At 32.9% G+C, this 22,057-nt stretch overlaps 1 protein-coding gene across 8 annotated transcripts; it reads left to right on the top strand.

The window, feature by feature from the left end:
* Positions 1–5,877: 5,877 nt before the first annotated feature.
* On the top strand, positions 5,878–17,325 carry LOC132729535 (Krueppel-like factor 6). 8 transcript variants are annotated; one of them, XM_060715310.1, is made up of 3 exons: positions 5,878–5,894; positions 7,898–7,956; positions 14,851–17,325. In XM_060715310.1, the coding sequence occupies exons 2-3, from the start codon at positions 7,924–7,926 to the stop codon at positions 15,835–15,837; spliced, it is 1,020 nt and encodes a 339-aa protein (XP_060571293.1). In that variant the 5' UTR covers positions 5,878–5,894; positions 7,898–7,923; the 3' UTR covers positions 15,838–17,325. The 8 variants fall into 8 exon arrangements, with proteins under 8 accessions (XP_060571293.1, XP_060571288.1, XP_060571290.1 ...); XM_060715305.1 differs by lacking the exon at positions 5,878–5,894 and adding an exon at positions 5,905–6,081; XM_060715307.1 differs by lacking the exon at positions 5,878–5,894 and adding an exon at positions 6,150–6,242.
* The last annotated feature ends 4,732 nt before the right edge of the window (positions 17,326–22,057 follow it).

Raw genomic sequence — 22,057 nt, forward strand, 5'->3', positions numbered from 1 at the left:
TTCACGTGTAACTTCACAAATGAGCCGCGTCATGACAAAACCAACATAATGGGTTTGCGACCAGCATGGATCCAGACCAGCCTGCGCTTCCGCGCAGTCTGTTCAGGATCCATGCTGTTCGCTATCAGTTTCTCTACTTGTTATAGGGTTTGGTAGCAAACCCATTATGTTGGTTTTGTCGTGACGCGGCTCAAATGTCTTCGAGACCATACTCGGATGTCATTTTCTAAGATACATGTATGATGTATGGATTTTGACAGAATAATGGCCGTTTGTGTACTTAGAATATTTAATGTTAAATTGTATATAGACGATCAAACATTATAACTGCATGCTGAAGATATTCATTTGATACCTGTCTGCAAAATAAGATTTATAATTCATTATTTGATATTGATTGAATGTAGCAGTTTGTAAACGTAAACAATCCTTTTGCTTGCAAGATAAATCTTTGGGACTACTAAAAGTATACACTTCTGTATCAGAAATGTAGGGTATATAAAATTTTCAGACCTATAGCATGCATTTTTATAAAATCGTCCCTTTTGTGAATTTCTATACATATTCCTATAACAAGGCTTATATTTTACTATATATCAAGTATGTACTGATGATTTGTCGAACACAATGTCCTAGTGTGAGCTCTTGTGTATATCCTAAGATTGAGTCATTGAGGACAACACTGAAGGACAGGAAAACAACAAAGGCCATTAAGTCAAGAGTTTATACTATACGTATGTATTCATTACTCAATACTTGTTTTGATGTCGAAAAATAAACAGCAACAAAGTAAATTAAAGTGGCATGCTGTACTTTACAAAGAAAATATAGCCCCTTTTCTTCTTCTTGGTTTTTTTTGTTGCTAAAGACTCTTAAATGGCTGGCGTACAATCTGTATAACCGAATGATAGACATTTTTATCCTAGTTGTTTCTCTACCGACGTTAAGTCTTAAATAAAGAAACGATAACCATTTCTTCCGAAATCTTATTTTCAGTTGAACATGAAGTTAAACACTATTGAGGTAAAAACCTTACTATAACAGCTGATAAGCCCGAGCTGCACTTTGCCTACTCCCTTTGTCAAAGCTTGAAGGCCATTCTGTATCTGACAACGAGACTATGATCATCGTCCCCCAATCAAATTTCTTGTCGTCAGGACGAACAGCCAGTTACACAGCGCAAGTTGTATCCCTGTCATTTAGGTTCATGAAGACAAATTATGAATAAAAGCAATCGCCAATTATTAAAGTGGATGTTTGAAGAGCCATTTTCGGGCTTGATTTGCTTTATTCTGTTTCCAGTCTCGTTAGACATTTAATCATTATAATTTATTCATTATATTTAATCTTCTTTGATTACCACCGAGCATTTAAATGAAAGGACTGGCACCTCGACCTCATCTAGCTTCATGTTCGACCAACTGGTCGCGTGAAGTAAACAACTTTTAGAATCAAAATTCATCTTAGAATGTAATTCTAAAAAGAAAATGCATATAGGTTTTCGACTCTTTTGAGTCTAAGTCCAGGATTTATATTCACTGTTCCAGAAAGGACGGATGGGTACTTGAAAATTTGAAAGAATTTTCTAACAACACTGATAATAGTAATCACCATCATACTCCGTGCAGCATGATACCTCCATAATTTTTATTAAAGGCACATTATGCCTCAAAAAGCCATATTTTTTAATTATTTAAAACTGACATGTTTTAATGGTGGATTAAGAGAATGTTAGATGTTTAACAACCGAAGAAAATAGCACTGAACTTGCAGTGATGTGTCGTTTAGTACTGTCATTTGCATCGCCCATTTCGCCATATCAGTCAATCATACGTTATGTTCAATATAAATAATTACGGTGCTTGCGTTCTTCTTATACAAGTTAATTAAAATGTCTTTGAGGACATTTAAGAACTAGTATCTGATACAGCATACAGTTATATACAAGATGTAACCTGATACAGAGGTTGAAATTGTGACATGACTATCACGCGGAAGATACGCGGGTAAAGAACCTAGCTTAAAGATTTCCAAAATTGCACGTTTCGTAGATTACATTTCAAAACCGTTTATGTATAAATCTCATCGCAAGAAATTCAATCTTATAAAAACATAGCCAGAATAACTTATATAGAAAAATAACATGTAAATAAGAATAAAAACATGTAAAGTTACGGGTCTTCCGTAATCCTTATATCTAACAATGTTGGCAGTTTAATAAAATGCATATAATATCTTACTTGAAACTTGTTTGGATTGTGTCAAGTTAATATAATTATATTTGTTTTCAATACTGAAGCAGAAACTAGATCGTTTTCCTTATGATTACAAATAAGAGACGTAGAAAAGCGGGAGTCTTGAATTTCACGAAACATTTTCTAATGGTTTCAACAGCAATGTCAATCGGAATACCTCGGCTATTATTCATAATAACCTTATCAAAGGGATGAGAAGATGCGACAGCGGAAAAGTTATACAACAACAAATATATAGTCAGATATAGGTAACTAAACTCCATTACAACTCCATTACAACTGAACTTTAATAAAATGTCTGCAATTCAGTAAAATCAGTGTAGCCAATATGTGATCTCTTAAAAATTAAGGCATCTCAAGTAGAAGTTCCATGCTTACAAACTTACTAATACCGTATTATTACAAACTGCGTTACTGAGTGTTAGTCCCCACAACATTTCACCATTACACTCACGCACGCACGAGCACACGCACACACGCATGCAGGTACACCTTTTCATTTAATAAATCTTTCAAGATTGCATTTTCAGGCCCATTATGTCCCAGAAATTATTTAATTTTTATCACATAAGAACTTTATATAGTTGGTGTATTTTTATAGTTTCCAAAAAGTTACTTATTGGCCATTTACTTGAACTATCCTTTTCGTCTGATGCATTTTTGCTATAAATACAGAAAAAATGTATGGAAGTCTTGACAGATGATTTTACATTTAGCTCTACTTTCATTAGGCAATAAGCATCTTGTGCTAAAAAAAAAAACATTAATTAATATACTAGCCTATTATCGCACACAATAATTAACAGATTATATTGTCTCTCATATATGCCCATAAACATTCATTATTATTGAAGAAGGTACTAACGTATACGGTCATATTTAAGTAGTTGTGTTACATTTGAATACGTAAGAAATGATATTCGGTTGTTGAGGGCTACTTGTGGTTAATTGATCCAATATTAAGAACCGCCACTTGAAATTTCGATAACCTCTTAATGAAGGCTCGGTGAATGTTCGAGACAGTCGGAGATTTATGAATGAAGCGACCTCTATTTACCCCCTCTACGTACAATATCAACAACATATCACGCAATTGATAAATGCATAAAGTACAAAGATATTTTTTTCATTTACAATAAAACCTGCAACTGAACGTCAATGTAATATAATATGAATTTGATAAGATCGACAAAAAAAAGTCAAAATTAAAAAAAGAATTACGTAAAAACAAATAAATAGAAAAAAATGTAATAACAAAAAAAAAAAAAAAAAAAAAAAAAAAACAATACAAAAAACAACAACAAACAGCGCGAACAGCTCAGTACTAGTTACAAAGAAATTAATATGTGGAAACTTATAAATCTTATATTAGAGCTATGTGTTATCTTTGCAGGTGCGCGTTTTAACTACTTAAATTATATTATTGTAGTAAATCCTTGATAGTTTAAAGATGCATGAACTATAATAGTTCAGAAATAAAAGAGTTTTTTTGTGTATGTATAAAGGCCTCACACACGTTTAGATTTCGTTCTTTAAAATAATTATAATAAACATCCTCTCAAATCAAATACCCTCGTGTTTCGATGCTCTTTCTATTACTAACAAAGTCTTTATCACATACATGCATACAAAAAGTGCACTTTGCAGAAATGTACAGTGCAGCCCTAGAAAACTCAAAGGATATTTTACGAAGATTTGAAGGAAATACATCATGATTTATTGTTTAATTCTTAAAGGGACTCTACTGAGATTTCTTAACATGAGGGACAGGAAATAATTTTTCGCGATAACTGTTCCATTTGATGTAGGTCTAAACCAATAACTGAGTGCAAAATTTCATATCCAAAATTGAAAAGCGTTGCAACGCTTTTCATTCAAATTTGGCTAATAATGGCGGAAAATACGATTTTCAGTTTATTTCTGAGTATATTTCTTTAATGATCTGTTGCAAATCATTTTGTTTTAAGTGTCCCAGCTGATTTATTTAAAAAAAACAACAAATATTATGTTTTAGTCTTTTATACCTCAGTGGAGTTTCTTTAATTTCAAACGTGAGTACATATGCTGAATTCTGTTTAAAATGTATCCGGTCGAAAACCAAATAAGTGATATTTTAATGGCATTTATTTCGCAATCGTATGTTTAATTTTACCATGCCGTCAAAGGAAGTTTAAAACACATGACCACATGTGAATTTGTATTTTTCATTTTTTTTCCATGATTACCTTCGTTGATATGGATTTGTTTTCCCCGTTTTTACTTTTGGATTGTTTGATATAAATTTATTATCTTGGACTATATAAATCTCTTGAAGTTCTTTGTCTTACAGTTTCACAAATTTGTTTGCAAAACGTCATGCCTAGTTTAATTAATATAATAATTAGAAAAACGACGTAAAACAAAGAAGTGTAACTCCCATAATGATAAATTGTAGGATTTGAACCCGGATAAAACTCTTGACTTTTTACCATCTGTGTGGGTTTTATTACTTTTTTTACTTGATGCATGCATTTTGAGCGTTTAAAAACATGACCAATAACTGCCGTCTGCATCAGGTTATATATTTCAACTTGTTCTAGGCATATTTTGGACTGTTTGGATTATGATTAACTAAAGTGATCATTATAGTCCCAAAGCCAACCAAATATGTACTGTTGATTATTCACTCCTATCATTTTAATTGAAATTCTTTATCCTTATTTTACATGTATTATAATCGGTTCTAAATCCAAGACCGATCTTTGCTCTACTGGTTTCCTAGCAGTGAAATTTTCGGCCCTAAATGGCACCTTTTAACAACTTAAATAAAAATCTGTCTACGGACGAGTACAAAACTTTGACAGAACAAAGTTAGGTACCTGTCCAGCATAACCATGTTTTCAATGTTGCTCTTATATTCTACTTTTTAAGAATACAGGCCTGAATGTTAGTATATACATTTAATGATAAAAAGTGAGATTTATATGGTAAACAGACAAAACATTCAGTAATTATTTATTGCATACGTTTCGGCTATATGCCTTCATCAGTGCAAAACATAATATTTTTTTGTTTAATTTATATTTTGTTTAGATTTATATGGTGAAACTTGTAGTTTCTTAAGATCACTTTAGTTCATAGTCTAGACAGAAACATGGTTCAAGTCATTTGCCAATATGACTATGTTCTGCTGGATAAAAATGTTCTTCATTAATGCACTGGCAGTGTTTTTTTTTATAAACTGTCTCTGACCTGTCTCGTCGGAAATAACTCGAGTATTTATGAACATTATACAATGTACATGTATATTATTTTTTATATTTTTTATTTCATACAAATCCCGATCAACTTTTGTAAAAGGTTGTCTGGTTAAACCATGAGACAAAAATTCCAATATTGTGACCTACCTCCTGACACAATGTTATTAGTGTACTTCGAGGTTGAGAAAAAATGGACAGAAATAGAACCAATAATCTAGCAAAAGACAAATAAAGTTATTTATATTATAGATATTATATTATAGACTTATAGATGGAATCGATGTTAAAGTCATGTATAAATCTTTTTATAGATATGTGTCCGTATATAGCGAGATTCCACGTGGTGGTGAATCATTAATGATTCAGTTTATGCGCCTAAAACAGACATGACTTGAATCAGGTGAGAAAATACCGATAAGACTGGAGGAATAGAAATATATTTATATAAATGGAATATCGAACGTTACCTTTAAAACAAGCGTTGTATAAATATGCTCGATGTTTCTTTAAGAAAATGCAATGTGCTGTTACAGTGAATGCGTACAACGTTTATGAGTGAATTAACTGGACCTGAAATCGTACATGGGGTATGGTATAACTAATACTTTCGTATAGACATTTTATTTATATAAATGGAGTTTTAAACCGTTGAATTAAAGTAGGACTATATTTTAGCTTTTTATAACGTGCTATTTTGAAATGTATAGTAGAATATACGTGGCGGATGTGCAGTGAAGGGTAGGCAAAGGTAAAGTACATGAAGTTAAAATGTACAGTATATAACATTGTATATTTTATGTTATAGTTCATACGTCACACGATTACATTTTCTGTTATTTTGATGATGTAAGCTATTTTTTGTGAATTTAAATCATTAAGAAGTGTTGTTGGGATTTTAAATTTTGAACGTTTTTATACGGTTTTAACGTCAAAACAGACAGGTTTGTAAATGATTTATTCATATCACGAAATTAAAATCGCTAATGCACATATTCAACGTGTGTGTACAAATTAAGTAGATATTGTAAGAAATATTGGTTTTGCTCAAATTCATGTGACATACCTAGCAGGGTTGTTAATGCATAAACTACAGCTATATACATGTAAATGTATATTATCTTAAGGCTTCCGGGTAGATATGTATTGGTTTTATCATGCATAATTAATAATAAATGTACAGTACAGGGCCGGAATGATTCTACGCAAACCCTTACAGATTTATTAACAAATAATGTTAATCGTATATATTTTAATCTTATATTCGACATTGTTAAGTTGCATGCATTTTGAATATGTTATATAGTTATATAGAACATGTGATATATTATGCAACAAGTTTGAAACGTGTCAAGAGTGACTACATCAAAGCTTCACGCGACAGTCATTCATGATAAGCACGTGAGCGGAATGCTGGTTAAAAATGAAATGTAAAAATTGTGATGAATTTTTTAACTTTATGAATTGTATTAAATACATGACAGAAGAGTAAAAATTGTGATGATTTTTAAAAAAAATAATGTAATGAATTAAATAGATGACAAAGTTCCAAATGCAAATAACATGCCAACAATGAAACTAATACAACAATTATCTATATAAAATGAAAATGCGGTTTAAATTTGCCTGAGAAAAGAGAGAGAGAGAGAGAGAGAAAAAAAACCCAAAAAACCCCAGCAAAACTGCAACACCAAACAAAACCCCAAAAACAACAACACCCCAAACAACAACAAAAAAAAAAGAAAAAAAAGAGAAGAAAACAACACACAAACAAACAACAACAAAAACAACAACTAACACAACAACTTAAAAACCCAATGATATGAATCAGAAAAACAGACTGATGATCAGATCTTCGCCATAAAGAACCATCCATGGGTTTGTCCTTATTGCTAACAATATATATAGCATAATGAGCTCAGTTTTATGTTCTTCTAACCATACTGTGACATACATGTATTCTTTCATGAATCAATCGTAGAAATGCCACTCGCTGCAGTTTTGCTAAAATGACTTTACTAGTATTTCCTTGATGAGTGAATGAAATACATGTAATTTTATTGTTGCATTGACATGATAGGAGAAGTGAGCAATATATAAATGATGTTGAGTCTGGCCACCAGGAAGAGAAATACACGAACATATGAACACACAAATGTACATCTGCATGTCATAACAATCTAAGCAGACATGCTTTTATCAAAGTTTTGAAAGCTATAGTGGCGGTTCACAGTTTGTTTCAGGAAGTTTAATATTTGACGCGTATTTCATAGCAGTTTTTTCTCTCCATATTAACTTTATAAGGAAGACAAATATTGACCCATATTTACTTATTGTATGAAACGTTTTTGTTTGAGTTTGAATAAATATGTGTGTTAACAGGACTATATGTGTGTTTGCTTGCAGACGACAATGATGAAGAAGACGCTCAGATGACCTTCGTGATCTTCGAGATGCCAGAAAAGGTAAAACACCTTAAATAATGATAAAATTTGTCGGCAGTTCACACTGAAATTCTAATATGTAATCAAAAGACTTCAGTAAGGTACAAATCCGGAAATATAAAAATTTGAAATTCTTACATAGATCAACTAGGGCACGCTAAACTAAAATGTATGAAAGAAATAGAAAAGACATATACTATGAATTAAATTGAAAGCCTATATTTAGTTGTATTCTAAGTCCGATTTGAGTTGAAAGTATTTAAACGCTTTTCATCATCAAATTGATTATTCTGGAAAAAAGGGAATAAGCAAATGATCTGAAATTTTGCATGCAAGTTATTAGTATGGATCCGCAGCAAATGGTATAAGATCTCGAAAAATATTTCCAGTTCCTTCATATCATTAAACATAAGTAGAGTCCCTTTAACACCGAATGCTAGTATTTTGAACCATTTGAATACTTCATACTTTGCATAGATATAAAAGAAAATATTCTTTATCACCGCTTGTATTTATTTTTTCCCAGTGCCCATTGCAATTTTGATTAACTATTTTTTCAAATTATATAAGAACAAATGATCCATCTGTACGTCTTTTAACGTTACTAAGTACACGTCACCTATATCTGAATCGCTTTTTCGACCGTAACTTAAACTAGTTTAGTAAATAAACATGATGAACTAAAATATTTTTATAACAAAAAATAACTTGCGGCATCATATATCGATGAACCGTTGCTGATGATTCGTATACGTCTCTATGCAGTACCGTGAAACGTTGCTAACTGTAAGACGTGAACCCAAGGGTCAAATTACTTTTATAACACAAGTCACGGTTACTATGTTAAATTTCACCAGATCGCGTTTAGTTTCAACTTATCGCATTTTTTTAGAGTAACACATCCTCTGCCATCTTCTAGTATAAAGAACCTGGTCAAGTACTTGCAAAGCGCATTCGGATCCGGATTCATTACTATACTGTTAACTGTTCGATTACTTCTGTGGACATTTCCTAATTCAATACAGAACATGTTCGTCAACGAAACACAACGGAAACCTTCAAGCACAACTAGCATGTTATAGACCCATCTATGTTCTATACTGTCCCATATTTTGATTTTGAAATCCCGTAAATTTCAAATGCACTGTTCTCAACTCAAAGCAAGCACAAATTCAACGCGTTCAGGGTTTATTAAGATATTTTAGATACAAAAGTTTATTACCATCCCTTAGATTATGAATATGTAAATTGACGTATTTTATCTATTTTCATCAGAAATCTGGCTTTGGAAAAAGGTATATAAATAAAGTTACATAATTATATAGTCACAATTACTTACGGCTAAAAATTTAAATTGACTTTATGCTCTGCACTAGTTTTGGTTTTAAAACTATGTATATGAATGAGTAGCGTGCAAGAGCAAGTGTTTATGATAAATATATCATTATAATTATATTTGCAAGTAATATCATGCAATTTAGAAAGTGCGTTTATCTGACAATATTATAGCTTAAAGACCAATCACGAAGGTTTCGTTCATTGTAGGAAATGTTTTACACTAAACACATTCTCATAGTATAAGTTACTTTATGTTTCAAACACTTGTTACAGAAAGTACCCGCGTGTTACACTATATAGCCCCCTTGACAAAAGTGGCAGGGTGTTAATATGTGTATGTGGGGGTAGGGAATGGCAGGGGTCTTTTTCAAAATGTATGGAAATAAGTACAGTAAATAGATGATACAAGTTCATTTACACATTTTCATTTTATTAAAAGTGATAGGGCGTGTTATGTGAAAAGCATCTATAACGATGTTTTTTTAAATCGACATCAACAATACGAAGTTGTTAATTATACTTGAATTAATTATTTGTATCACGTTAGCCTGAAGTTAACGCTGACAATTATGTGCCATCACTTGTTTGTACAGAAATAATATAAGGCATATTTGGAGTTAAATTTAAATTAGATACAAACGTGTATACATATTACATTTACTCGGGCAAGATGATTAAAAAAACCAAGCCAGATCTTCCGAGTAGTCTGACAGACGAGATTCTATATTTATGGCTGTCCGGTTCAATCTTTTGATGCGAATCAATTGAGCCGTGTCTCGACAAAACCAACGAAATGCGTTTGCGACCAGTATGGATCCAGACCAGCCTGCGCATCGGCGCAGTCTGATCAGGACCCATGCTGTTCGCTTACAAACCCTATTACAAGAAGAGAAACTGATAGCGAAGAGCATGGATCCTGATCAGACTGCGCGGATGCGCAGGCTGGTCTGGATCCATGCTGGTCGCAAACCCACTATGTTGGTTTTGTCGTGACGCGGCTCAATTAACAACATCAAGAAGAAGACAAGTCATCTGCAGTAAATGTTTAAGGAACTTTTCGTCCCTTAATTGTGTTAACCTGATTAAGACTAACCTATATAACGCAAAGCTGTATCCTTTTGTTTTGAAGATGAATCTAATTAATTAGTTAGATCAATTATCCGCCAATATCATTCCGGGACGTGTAGCAACATGGCCTTATAGATAACTGTTAAATTTGATTACGATTTGGGGTCTATATCTCTGATTAAACACGGAAAAGTTTGAACAAACATTCAATACATGTGATCCATGGCTATACACACACAGAAAATGTAAAATTCATGTAAAATTCATGTAAAATTGATGCACACGAAATATCTTTCTCAAAAACTGTGTACTATGTCAACAATTTTGCGATCAAACTAGAATACCTTACTTTCCTGTACATGTATATACGAATATGAAACCTTTGAAATCTTGAAACAAAGATACAATATTGTGATATCGATAATTTAACAAATAATCGACATTAAATCTATATCGGTATTTTGAATCTAAGACTGACATTTTTATGCAATTGAGATCTATTCTAAAGACCGACATTTGAATATTTTCTCTGAACGGAAAAAATATTGTTTAGAAAACAGAATGTGTATACATGTACGTATTGTTAAATCGTTCAGAGGCCAACCGTTCAATGGCCATGTTATGACCTCAAAATATCTTATTAATTTGTCCGTACAAAAAATAAAATTCATGAATTTGTTAAGATTTATCGTGAAACTGGTTTTATACTGTATACATAAGAAAACATACGGATATGCTAGTAACGTATACCAAAAGCAATGTTATTGGTAGATATTCGAAAAATCGTTGATGTAACGATATGTATAGATACATATCGATAATCATTATCGTATAAACCCTTAACGATAATTCTTTTAATGATTATTATGAAGCACGATCACTCACTTTGTACTTAACTTTTAAAACATGATACAACGAATCTTAAGAAATATATAAATATTTAACAAAGCGCTTTTTTGTTTTCATTTCTTCGAGTTCATCCGTTGAGAAAACACATTATTTAAACACCTTGTATGCAATATGAACATTGCAATATGAACATATAATCATCTTATTAAATGTTAAACATACCGATTCAACAGATTATCATGGGCTGTATTTATTTTTCCAGCATTATAATTATGACACTAGTTTGCATGAACCCGCTATGAGGTGTCTAACATTAATAAAAGATTTAGCGTAAGTTTAAATATATTCCCTTTTTTGTAAAATTTTCGATATGTTAAAAATACGCTGAGGTCATTAGCATTATATGCTTTGGATCAGATATTAGGACATAATGTAATATTACAATTATCGCACATTAAATGCATTCCCAATTTATTGTAAAAAAATATAACATGCATATTTTTGAATGCAGGATGGAATATGAAACACACGTGTACGACCAGACGAATTAAAGTTAAATGAACATCTAACACAAATGATAATTGCTCAAGTGAAAATTTAAGCAGACTAAGTTTGAACGTCATTATAATCACTGTAGTACTGAAAACCGACCTGACAAAGCATTTGTCACAAGTATATATATAGAACCAGGCCAGTCGAAACATTCTTATTTTTATCGTTGGCTGACTAACTAAAATAATTATCATCTTTGTATCCCTTGAACTGACAATGGACTGTGTCAAGATGGAAGATGACAAGTTCTTTCAGTTCAATCGTGGGTGTAGAAATTTTCAAGTGCCAGAAAAAGTACAAGCAATACCCTATGTGAGAGTAAAATTACGCCAGTTAAACAACGAACAATACTCTTTGTGACAATAAAATTACAAGAAATTCTCTATATGACAGTAAAATTACGACAGTAAAACAACGAACAATACTCTTTGTGACAGTAAAATTACAAGAAATTCTCTATATGACAGTAAAATTACGACAGTAAAACAACGAACAAAACTCTTTGTGACAGTAAAATTACAAGAAATACTCTATGTGACAGTAAAATTACGACAGTAAAATAACGAACAATACTCTTTGTGACAGTAAAATAACGAGAAATACCCTATGTGACAGCAAAATTACGATAGTAAAACAATGAACAATACACTTTGTGACAGTAAAATTACAAGAAATACTCTATGTGACAGTAAAATTACGACAGTAAAACAACGAACAATACTCTTTGTGACAGTAAAATTACAAGAAATACTCTTTGTGACAGTAAAATAACGAGCCATATTCTGTGTAACAGTAAAAGTACAAGCAATACTCTGTGTGATAGTAAAACTGTTAGCAATACTCAATACGTGACAGTTTAATTATAGTTAAATTACAAGCAATACTCCATGTAAAACTACAAACAATATCCTTTGTGTGACAGTAAAAGTACATGAAATACTGTATGTGACACTAAAATTACAAGCAATACTCTATAAGCAATTCTTTATGTGACATTTTTACTTCAAGCTGTATCTTATGTGACATTAAATTAAAATACAAGAAATACTATATATGTGAACGGCGACTAATGATATGCCATTTTGACAAATTGTTTGGTAAAGTTAACTTGTAATTGATCTTCGGGTCGCTGCATAATCATTCACTGATTTATATATGATTGCATTTCAAATAAAATAACCATTTTTCTCCACTTAATCTAAATTTTGTAAATGTAATACATGATTTTGTTGTATGCTTTTAAAATCTAAACATTTAAGTGAGATTAATTAAGCAGGGTGAAAAAGTGATAAAAGTATTTTTATGTATTAAATTCTTTCGGCAGTGTTCGTTATATTTTATCAAATTTATTTATAAATTCATTATATAAGAACATTGTAAAATTTGTTAGTATTTATCAAAAGTTAAATAAGATAATTTGAACTTGCCTGTAGTTGCATTAAAAGATTAGAGAAGGTAAACTATGTGTTGTATATGTAAATGATGCGGACTATGACCCACTCCGCAGTCCCGTCACATGGTCGTACTAATTATACCGTATACCATCTAAGTATTAACTGCGGTCGGATAAGAGAGACCGTGTATTGCCTACTTAACTTTAACACAAGCACACTTCAGATTCATTCATGCTGTAAAACAATCGAAAATCAACGTTAATAATTATTACTGCATCTTGAACAATTTAGTTTTCATACTCACTTTTGCCGACGGGCAAATCGCTGTGCGGATTGTAGTATAGCTTAGGTTAGTTGGTAAACTTTCTACGCTACGCTAACTCACATTTTGTTAAAATAGTAAAGAGTATGTAACTACTTTTTATTACCATATTTGATTGTTTACATAAAAGTAAAATATCTGACTGTTCGTATATATGTATATATGACTTTTGTGAATGGTTGAAATAATGGAGTTAAAGCTTTAGACAGGTTTGTAGTTTTTTTAACTTCCCCGTTGCTCACAACATAGGACAAAACAATTAGTTATTTGTCGGTGATTAACATTTTTGTGGTAAGATGTTTATTTCAAATGATATGCATCAATTAAAATAGTAAATTAATAATAAACAAACATTAATGAGTAAATTATGCATGCACCTATGATAAGTTGTACAAGTAAAACTTGCAGACGACATCTTATTTAACTATTCTGAACTTTAAAATGACGTAGAAATAAGATAATAGATATTAAACGATGAATTTCTGAAAACTTTAATGATTTGAAAGTATAATTCATAAAACGGACGTTCTTTTGTATTGCTGACATTCAATTCAATTCAATTCGTTTATTTGTAATATATATATTGCTGATAAGCATAAGCACTTTTTTACGCATTGTATTTTCTGTATGAAAAATGCTTACAAAATTTATTTTTGCTAATTTATTTTTAAAACTAAATCTTTCCATTGAATATAGTAAAAATTCCCTTTTAACATTGCATATTACACGATTTATCATTTAGTCAACATTACTTTTTTGCATTTTAAGATATATCAACTGCAAGTGTAGGGTAAACCATCAATTTTCATTTAATATACGAACGGCAAACTATTATGCAAACTTTGTATGCTTGTGATGAGCAGTTTTCGTTTTTTTTTGTCTTTATTGCTATTTCCATCATTCATAATATTACCAGGAAAGAAAAACAAAATTTAAGTAATAGCTGTTATATTTAAACTTTACCCTACCGGAAGCAATTGCATTAAATTTGCAATGCGACCATTACAGACCAAGATCAGTTGACACGTGCGTTTTGCCTGATCATGGCCTGCACTGTTCGCTATTTAGTCATCATCCAGTACTGTTATTTTCCTAAAAGAGAATGGTTATGTCCAGATTGAAACGTAATAAGCAACTGCCTCGAATCTGTTTTTTTTCTACGCAAGCCCGACGATGTTTTACGCTGTAGCATTGTACAACGACCTTTATGAAAAACAAAAATGAAAATTTCCTAAATGTCCATGGTTTTGTAAAAAAGATGCCAAGATAGCCAGTGATGTATAAGGCAAAGTTTGTGTGATTCCAAAGTCAGTTCTGAAACAGTTGAACTAGTATATGAAAGCTGTTAATATAGACTGGTAAACCACACTATGTGTATTTATATCATTTCAGGCTATTTTACTAATGAGGGCAGTGCGAATACAAAACCATGAATTTCCAGTGCAAGAAAGAATGGAAGATTTCTTGCCTCTATGTAGTAGCCTAGAGCGTGAACAATATACATTACAACGACTTAACTCCGCCGGCGAGGAGATGGAAACCAATATGGAAGACTTTAAAAACTTGAGTCCATCTTCGAGTGTATGGGACCTAGACTCTATGGACGATGAAATGTATTTAGAGTATCTCTTTTCACAAGGCCTGGCAGACTCTATTGAAAAGCCAAGTAGCGTTAATCCAGTGTTTGTGAATAAAAACAATGAAAAAGTGACGTCATTTTGTGACAGCTATTGCAATAGTTTACTCGCTGATTTGCCAAAAGAAACTTCGAGTAGTGACTCCGATTCCGACTCGAGTGATGTTTTCCCGACTGAAAGTCAAGACTTCGTTGTGCTGGGTGTCGGTCTTCAAAGTTTAATGCATACGTATGCAGCGAAGGCAACCACTCAGAATTCGCAAAATCCGCAGGATCTTATGATTGACCAGTTTCCCCGTCCCCCGCAGATTGTCCTGCCACGTGCTCAAATCCATCCCCAATATACTCTTACCAATGCCAACTCATTGTTAACTCAAACATCTTTTTTAAATGCTGTTAAAGTTCGAACTATGAAAACCCAAGTGTCGCGTAGCAGCAACAGTTGCGCCAAGCCGACAGCAGACGACAAAATATTTCACTGCACGTACGCCGGATGTGCCAAAGTTTACAGCAAATCATCGCATCTAAAAGCCCATCTACGACGTCATACTGGAGAGAAACCGTTCAGCTGCACGTGGCCCGGATGTGGATGGCGGTTCTCGCGTTCTGACGAGCTCGCGCGGCACAAACGGTCTCATTCTGGCATTAAACCTTACCAATGTAAAATTTGCGAAAAGAAATTTTCAAGGTCCGACCATTTATCAAAACATCTTAAAGTTCATAGAAAACGTAACGGTTCATAGGAAATATCATATTTTAACATAATGAACATTTAATAAATTTTTATTCATTTCGACATTCCAATAAAAAAAAGCTCCAAGCGCCCGTATGTAATAGAATTGCAAATAAAACTGCATTGAAATAACAACAGAATCGCTTGTAGAATAAGAAATTAGATTTCAAAATACGAGGCCTTTTCAATGCGAACAATTTAATATACATTTGTTTAAACTATTTACATTTACATACAATATGAAGATGGATACAAAAAAGTAATTAATAATTGAAGTTCATGTGTATAATTAAAGGTTATTCACACTGACAAAATTTCCATGCGGTTGTGCTCTTCTGAATTTAAATTGCCTAGCATGATTTGAATAGGGTTTCATTACTATTCCACAAGCAAAAAAGTTAATTTTCAAGATACGTTTATATTCTTTAAGCATATGTGTCACGTACCATTTCCGAGCCTTCATGAATTGGATCAATTTTCTTGACTAGCCATAATCGTATTTAGGTTGCAAATTACAACGCGTAAAGGAATGCCTAATTTAATTAAACCGAATCTATGCCAATGATTTCGGTCAGCGCTGGACAAACATCGGAGTGTTGGTCAAGGTTAATTTCAGCAAGCATAATTGAGTATAGCTCAAATATCACAACACAATTAAGGGCAGCAATAGTGTATATATGTGTTTGAAAGTGCCAGTGTGTGATGTACGTAGCAAAGCAGGCTCACTTTAAGTGAATGTTGACTCTGAACGCTGATTAAGTACATACAAGGACCTATTTCCTCTTCCTTTTAACGTCAGCTACTATTACGGCTCTTTTTGTTGTTGACGATGTTAATGCGCATTGTGTATTTTGCATTTGTATCAGAACTAATTAATTGTGCTTTAAATGTTGTGTTAATGATGCCATTAAAATGGAATTTTAAGAGCAGACATGCACACTTCGAAGACACTTTTGTTCAAGGTCAAAAATCTTGAAATTAGACGTCAATCTAACAGTTCAGCATTTGAATGCTAATTCAAGTCTCGGACAATGGGCGCATACGTTCTCAACAATTCTTATCTTCTATAACACCTACACGTATATTAAATTTCAGTCACGTGATATCTTGCAAATGATATGTAAAAAGGCAGTGATAGGGCCTATGAGACTTGACTAAACAATCGGTCTGTTCATTTATTTCTGTATGTGTTTAATTGCACTTTACCAGTAAAGTATATTGAAAGAACAGAATGCGCTGCCAAAATTATAAAATAATATATTGTGTTAAAATACTCATATTTTAAATGCTGGTCATTATTTTTGATAAAATGTTTGTATTTTATTTCAGGAGTATATTCTATGTCTTAAAACATGTTTATTGTGTTGTTAAGTGAATTTTTAACAAATGGTTATATATGTACTAAGTTGTGAACATTCATTCCGTGACAAACTAGATATATTTCTATGACACCTATTGAAAATTGCACATGTAGAAATAAAGAGTATTTCTACACTAATCAGCTTGATTTCTGTCATTTTCACCCGTAAGTTTGATAAGATAATGTCATTAGAACAATCTAAACATCTCCCCAGCTGTCAGATCAAGGAGAGAAAAAAGCTTAATAAATTCTCTCAGATCTATTTATGCTTTCTACTATTTTGGTGTATACAAAACTGTATTGACCGTAAGTCTGTCCATTTGCAGAATTTTCAATATAATTGCGTGCGTGTGTGTGTTTGTGTGATACATGGATTGTAAAATTCCCATTTCGACTTTTCTGAAAATTATCAATGTATCTGTCTGTCTGCCTGTTGAACTGTCATATTTTTATCAGTGTATCCGTGTGTCTATTTGCTGGACTGGAAAAGTATCCGTTTATCTATTTCGTAGATTATCAGTGCATCCAAGTGTCTATTTGTTGGACTGTCAAAGTATCCGTTTATCTATTTCGTAGATTATCAGTGCATCCGAGCGTCTATTTGTTGGACTGTCAAAGTATCCGTTTATCTATTTCGTAGTTTATCAGTGCATCCGAGCGTCTACTTGTTCGACTGTCAAAGTATCCGTTTATCTATTTCGTAGATTATCAGTGCATCCGAGTGTCTATTTGTTGGACTGTCAAAGTATCCGTTTATCTATTTCTTAGTTTATCAGTGTATCCGAGCGTCTACATGTTGGACTGTCAAAGTATCCGTTTATCTATTTCGTAGATTATCAGTGCATCCGAGTGTCTATTTGTTGGACTGTCAAAAAGTATCCGTTTATCTATTTCGTAGTTTATCAGTGCATCTGAGTGTCTATTTGTTGGACTGTCAAAGTATCCGTTTATCTATTTCGTAGATTATCAGTGCATCCGAGCGTCTATTTGTTGGACTGTCAAAGTATCCGTTTATCTATTTCGTAGATTATCAGTGCATCCGAGCGTCTATTTGTTGGACTGTCAAAAGTATCCGTTAGTTTATCAGTTTATCTATTTCGTATCGTTATTTTTCGTAGATATCAGTGCATCCGAGCGTCTACTTGTTGGACTGTCAAAGTATCCGTTTATCTATTTCGTAGTTTATCAGTGCATCCGAGTGTCTATTTGTTGGACTGTCAAAGTATCCGTTTATCTATTTCGTAGATTATCAGTGTATCCGAGCGTCTATTTGTTGGACTGTCAAAGTATCCGTTTATCTATTTCGTAGTTTATCAGTGCATCCGAGCGTCTACTTGTTGGACTGTCAAAGTATCCGTTTATCTATTTCGTAGATTATCAGTGCATCCGAGTGTCTATTTGTTGGACTGTCAAAGTATCCGTTTATCTATTTCTTAGTTTATCAGTGTATCCGAGCGTCTACATGTTGGACTGTCAAAGTATCCGTTTATCTATTTCGTAGTTTATCAGTGTATCCGAGTGTCTATTTGTTGGACTGTCAAAGTATCCGTTTATCTATTTCGTAGTTTATCAGTGCATCCGAGCGTCTATTTGTTGAACTGTCAAAGTATCCGTTTCAGTGTATCATTGTGTATGTCTGCTAAACTGTCAAAGTATTTGTTTATCTATTTCGTAGATAATCAGTGCACCGTGTGTCTTTTTGCTGGGCTGTCAAAGTATCCGAGTTTATCTATTTCGTAGTTTATCAGTGTATCCGTGTGTCTGCCTGCTAGACTGTCAAAGTATCCGTTTATCTATTTCGGAGTTTTGTTGGATTATTAGTGTATCCGTGTGGAATATCAACATCTTTATTTGTGTGTTTCGTGAAATATCAAAGTCTCTGTTTCGTTATGCTGTTATGTGGCATTTGGTGGATTGTCATAATTTAAGTGAAATATCGGAATTGCCGTTCGTCTTTTTGGTGGATTTCCAAAGATTTTATCGGATTGTTTTAAACTCAGTTTGTCTGTCGGATGAATTGTCAATACGTCCATTTATATGTCTGTGCGATTATCACTGGATAGCCATTATTTCTGTCAATCTAATATGTCACTAAATTTCAATTATCTATTTGTTGGTCTGTCTATAGTAATGTTTGTCAGATCATCAGTACCAATGCTTATATACATGTATATCCTGGATTGCCACTTCTACCGTTTTATTGTTTGTAGGATAGTCAATATCCCCGTCTGGAGCGGTTTTCTTATTTTCTGGGTTGCCTGTGTCTCTGTTTGCAGTATTCATAGAAGGTTTAACGAGAACACCGTCATCACTTTGAGCTCATATAGTGACGTCATGAGTGCTTTGAACGTAGTTTTTTTTCAAAAGAAACTTAGATATAAACGACAAAATAATTAAGAAAGTTGATTACCGACCTGCTTTAACCTTACATTTAGAACCAAAATATTATTGCAAAAACCACGCAAACTTTTTCCGTGACGTTCGAAGTTGAATGAACGTAATCTTTTTGAAGCAATTACAAGTTAATTAGACTAATTCTTGTTAATTGCTTTAGATAATCTATCTTAATTTAGAATAAAAAATACCACGACATACCGCCCGTGCATCAGCTTAGCCTAATTTAAATAATAGCTTATACACTTATATTTTAAAGTTTTCTAATGTTTTAGATGAACTTTGAGAAGTTGTGAAGTTTGAGCTGGTTTCAAATATATAATTCAGTTACTTTCCCTGGTATTACTAAAAAAACGTAGCAATAAAGACATTTCTACACAAAATGGCTAAATGCATAACTAACAGTGATTTTGCTTGTATAGTTTACTTTGAATTGATACGAAATAAATCACTCGATAGGAAGTTATGTATTAGTATGAAACTTGGACAAGCTAAAAACATTAATTGTGTGTGTGATTTTTTTTGTCTTGAATTTGCACCTATTCAAACGAAACTTTGTACACAAGGCTGCAACGGATGCTTGGAAATTCGAATTGCACTGTAAAAGTATGTACATCGAATTTTAAAGTAAAAAAAATGTCCTGCTTAAATAGTGATAAATACGAGCCGTGAACTCTGGATATTCAAGGCTTAACAATATTTACACATTTTCTTTTTTAACTCACCTAGCCTTTATCAGGGTAAACAGACAGCCCCGGTTCGTGCATGGTATCTGATGATATGGCGGTGATATTCGGCTCGATAACACAATAAATGTTTCATTCATATATCTAATTTGTTTATGTTAATATCTCAATAGGTTATTAAGATAACAAAGTGAGCCGATGGTGAGACTGTACTTGCTAAAGCTGACGTGACAAAACATCAGTACATGTGACGAAGAAATTGCTCTTTTCTTTCAAACTGTATAGCTCCATGGTTCCAGAGTTTAAATCGCAAAAATACCAACTATTGCGTTCCTGCTAAGCTTGAAACAAAATTACTGCAAAAATGTCTTCATTTATGATTCTTTTTGTAGTGAAAAAAATCTTGAAACGTTTTACAGCGGTTAGTTGAAACCGACGTGGCATCCCGTTACAGTGCTACGTTTGTTTAATACATTTTTCTTGCTGTGAGTTTGGAACTATTTTTTGTTTTTTATTTTATTTTATCTATTTCATTTTAGTATTGTTAGATTGCTGGAATGCGTCAACTGGTCTGAATCTGTACCAGTGGCGAGCTTCTGTCATGAACAAAAACATAGGGTACTTATTACATGTACTTTACTATGTTTTATGTAGGGACTACTTTAATAAAAGTGTGGGAAAGGATATTTTTCGCAGCAGAAACAAGGGAATGAACGCCTAATGTGTGTAAAACTTGAAAAGTACTGTAATACATGTAGTTTCAAATCATATTTTTTGGCATGCAGTCAATCATTTTAGCACGTGTTTAGCATGAATGTTAAGAGCATACAAAGTCAGTTATCAGGGTCGGACCGTGTCATGTACTCATTTACACAATCTACATTGTCTGATAACCCTACATCACATAACTGTCTAGGTTATCAATGTATTCATACATGTATATATCTATACATACATAGATTTGTTATCGTTTGGATAATTTTAGGTATTTCTAAAGTTCAGATGTACATGAATGAGTTTTTTCTTCAGAAATTTCGAAAGTTTTTCTTTCTTATAAGTAGAATGCATTGCATAAATCCTCAGACAAGAGTCAGGAAGACAAAAAGCTACTGTTCCAGCAACTATGAATGCAAACCCTAAAATAGCAAAGTTGCAAATATAAATTTAAGTTACATTGCGACTTTGTTGCAAAACTACATGAATTCAGGCACAAGGTCTAAAACGGACATTCAATAAACTAGCTGAATAGCTTCCTCGGATAAATTAAACAATCTCTGGCAAGTTAGAGGAGTGAAGGACAGATGATTTGCAGCATGCGACTATTCACTTGGCCGCATTAAAATACTCTATTCAATCATGAATATTTTACAAGTATAGCGAACTCAAAACCCTAGTTTGTTAAAATAAGAATGTATGTTCCCATTTATTTACACGAACTTGGAAAACTCGTGGCCTTGAACTTCGTTCCCAAATATGGGCTTGCTGGGGTCTATCAAACTCCTCACAGTGATTACCTCCCTTGGCAGCTAGGGTTACAGTTAAACTGTTTTTCTTTTAGTATAATTGCCTTCTCCAGAGAATCATTTCATGCATAATTCGTATGATAATTGGTTAAATCTATGTTAGGGGTCAATGTCAAGGCCACATCAGAAACATAGATTTCCAAAATTTTGTTCCTGGTCACATCAACCTTAAAAGATGACTGCGTGACCAGCAAAATTCCGTACGACGGTTATACATGTAGACCATCAATCTCCTACGCAGTGATCTCACCTTATCAGTACAGCTCA

Source organism: Ruditapes philippinarum, unplaced genomic scaffold, assembly GCF_026571515.1.
Source record: "Ruditapes philippinarum isolate M1 unplaced genomic scaffold, ASM2657151v2 ctg3262_1_1_1_1, whole genome shotgun sequence".
NCBI lineage: Eukaryota > Metazoa > Mollusca > Bivalvia > Venerida > Veneridae > Ruditapes > Ruditapes philippinarum.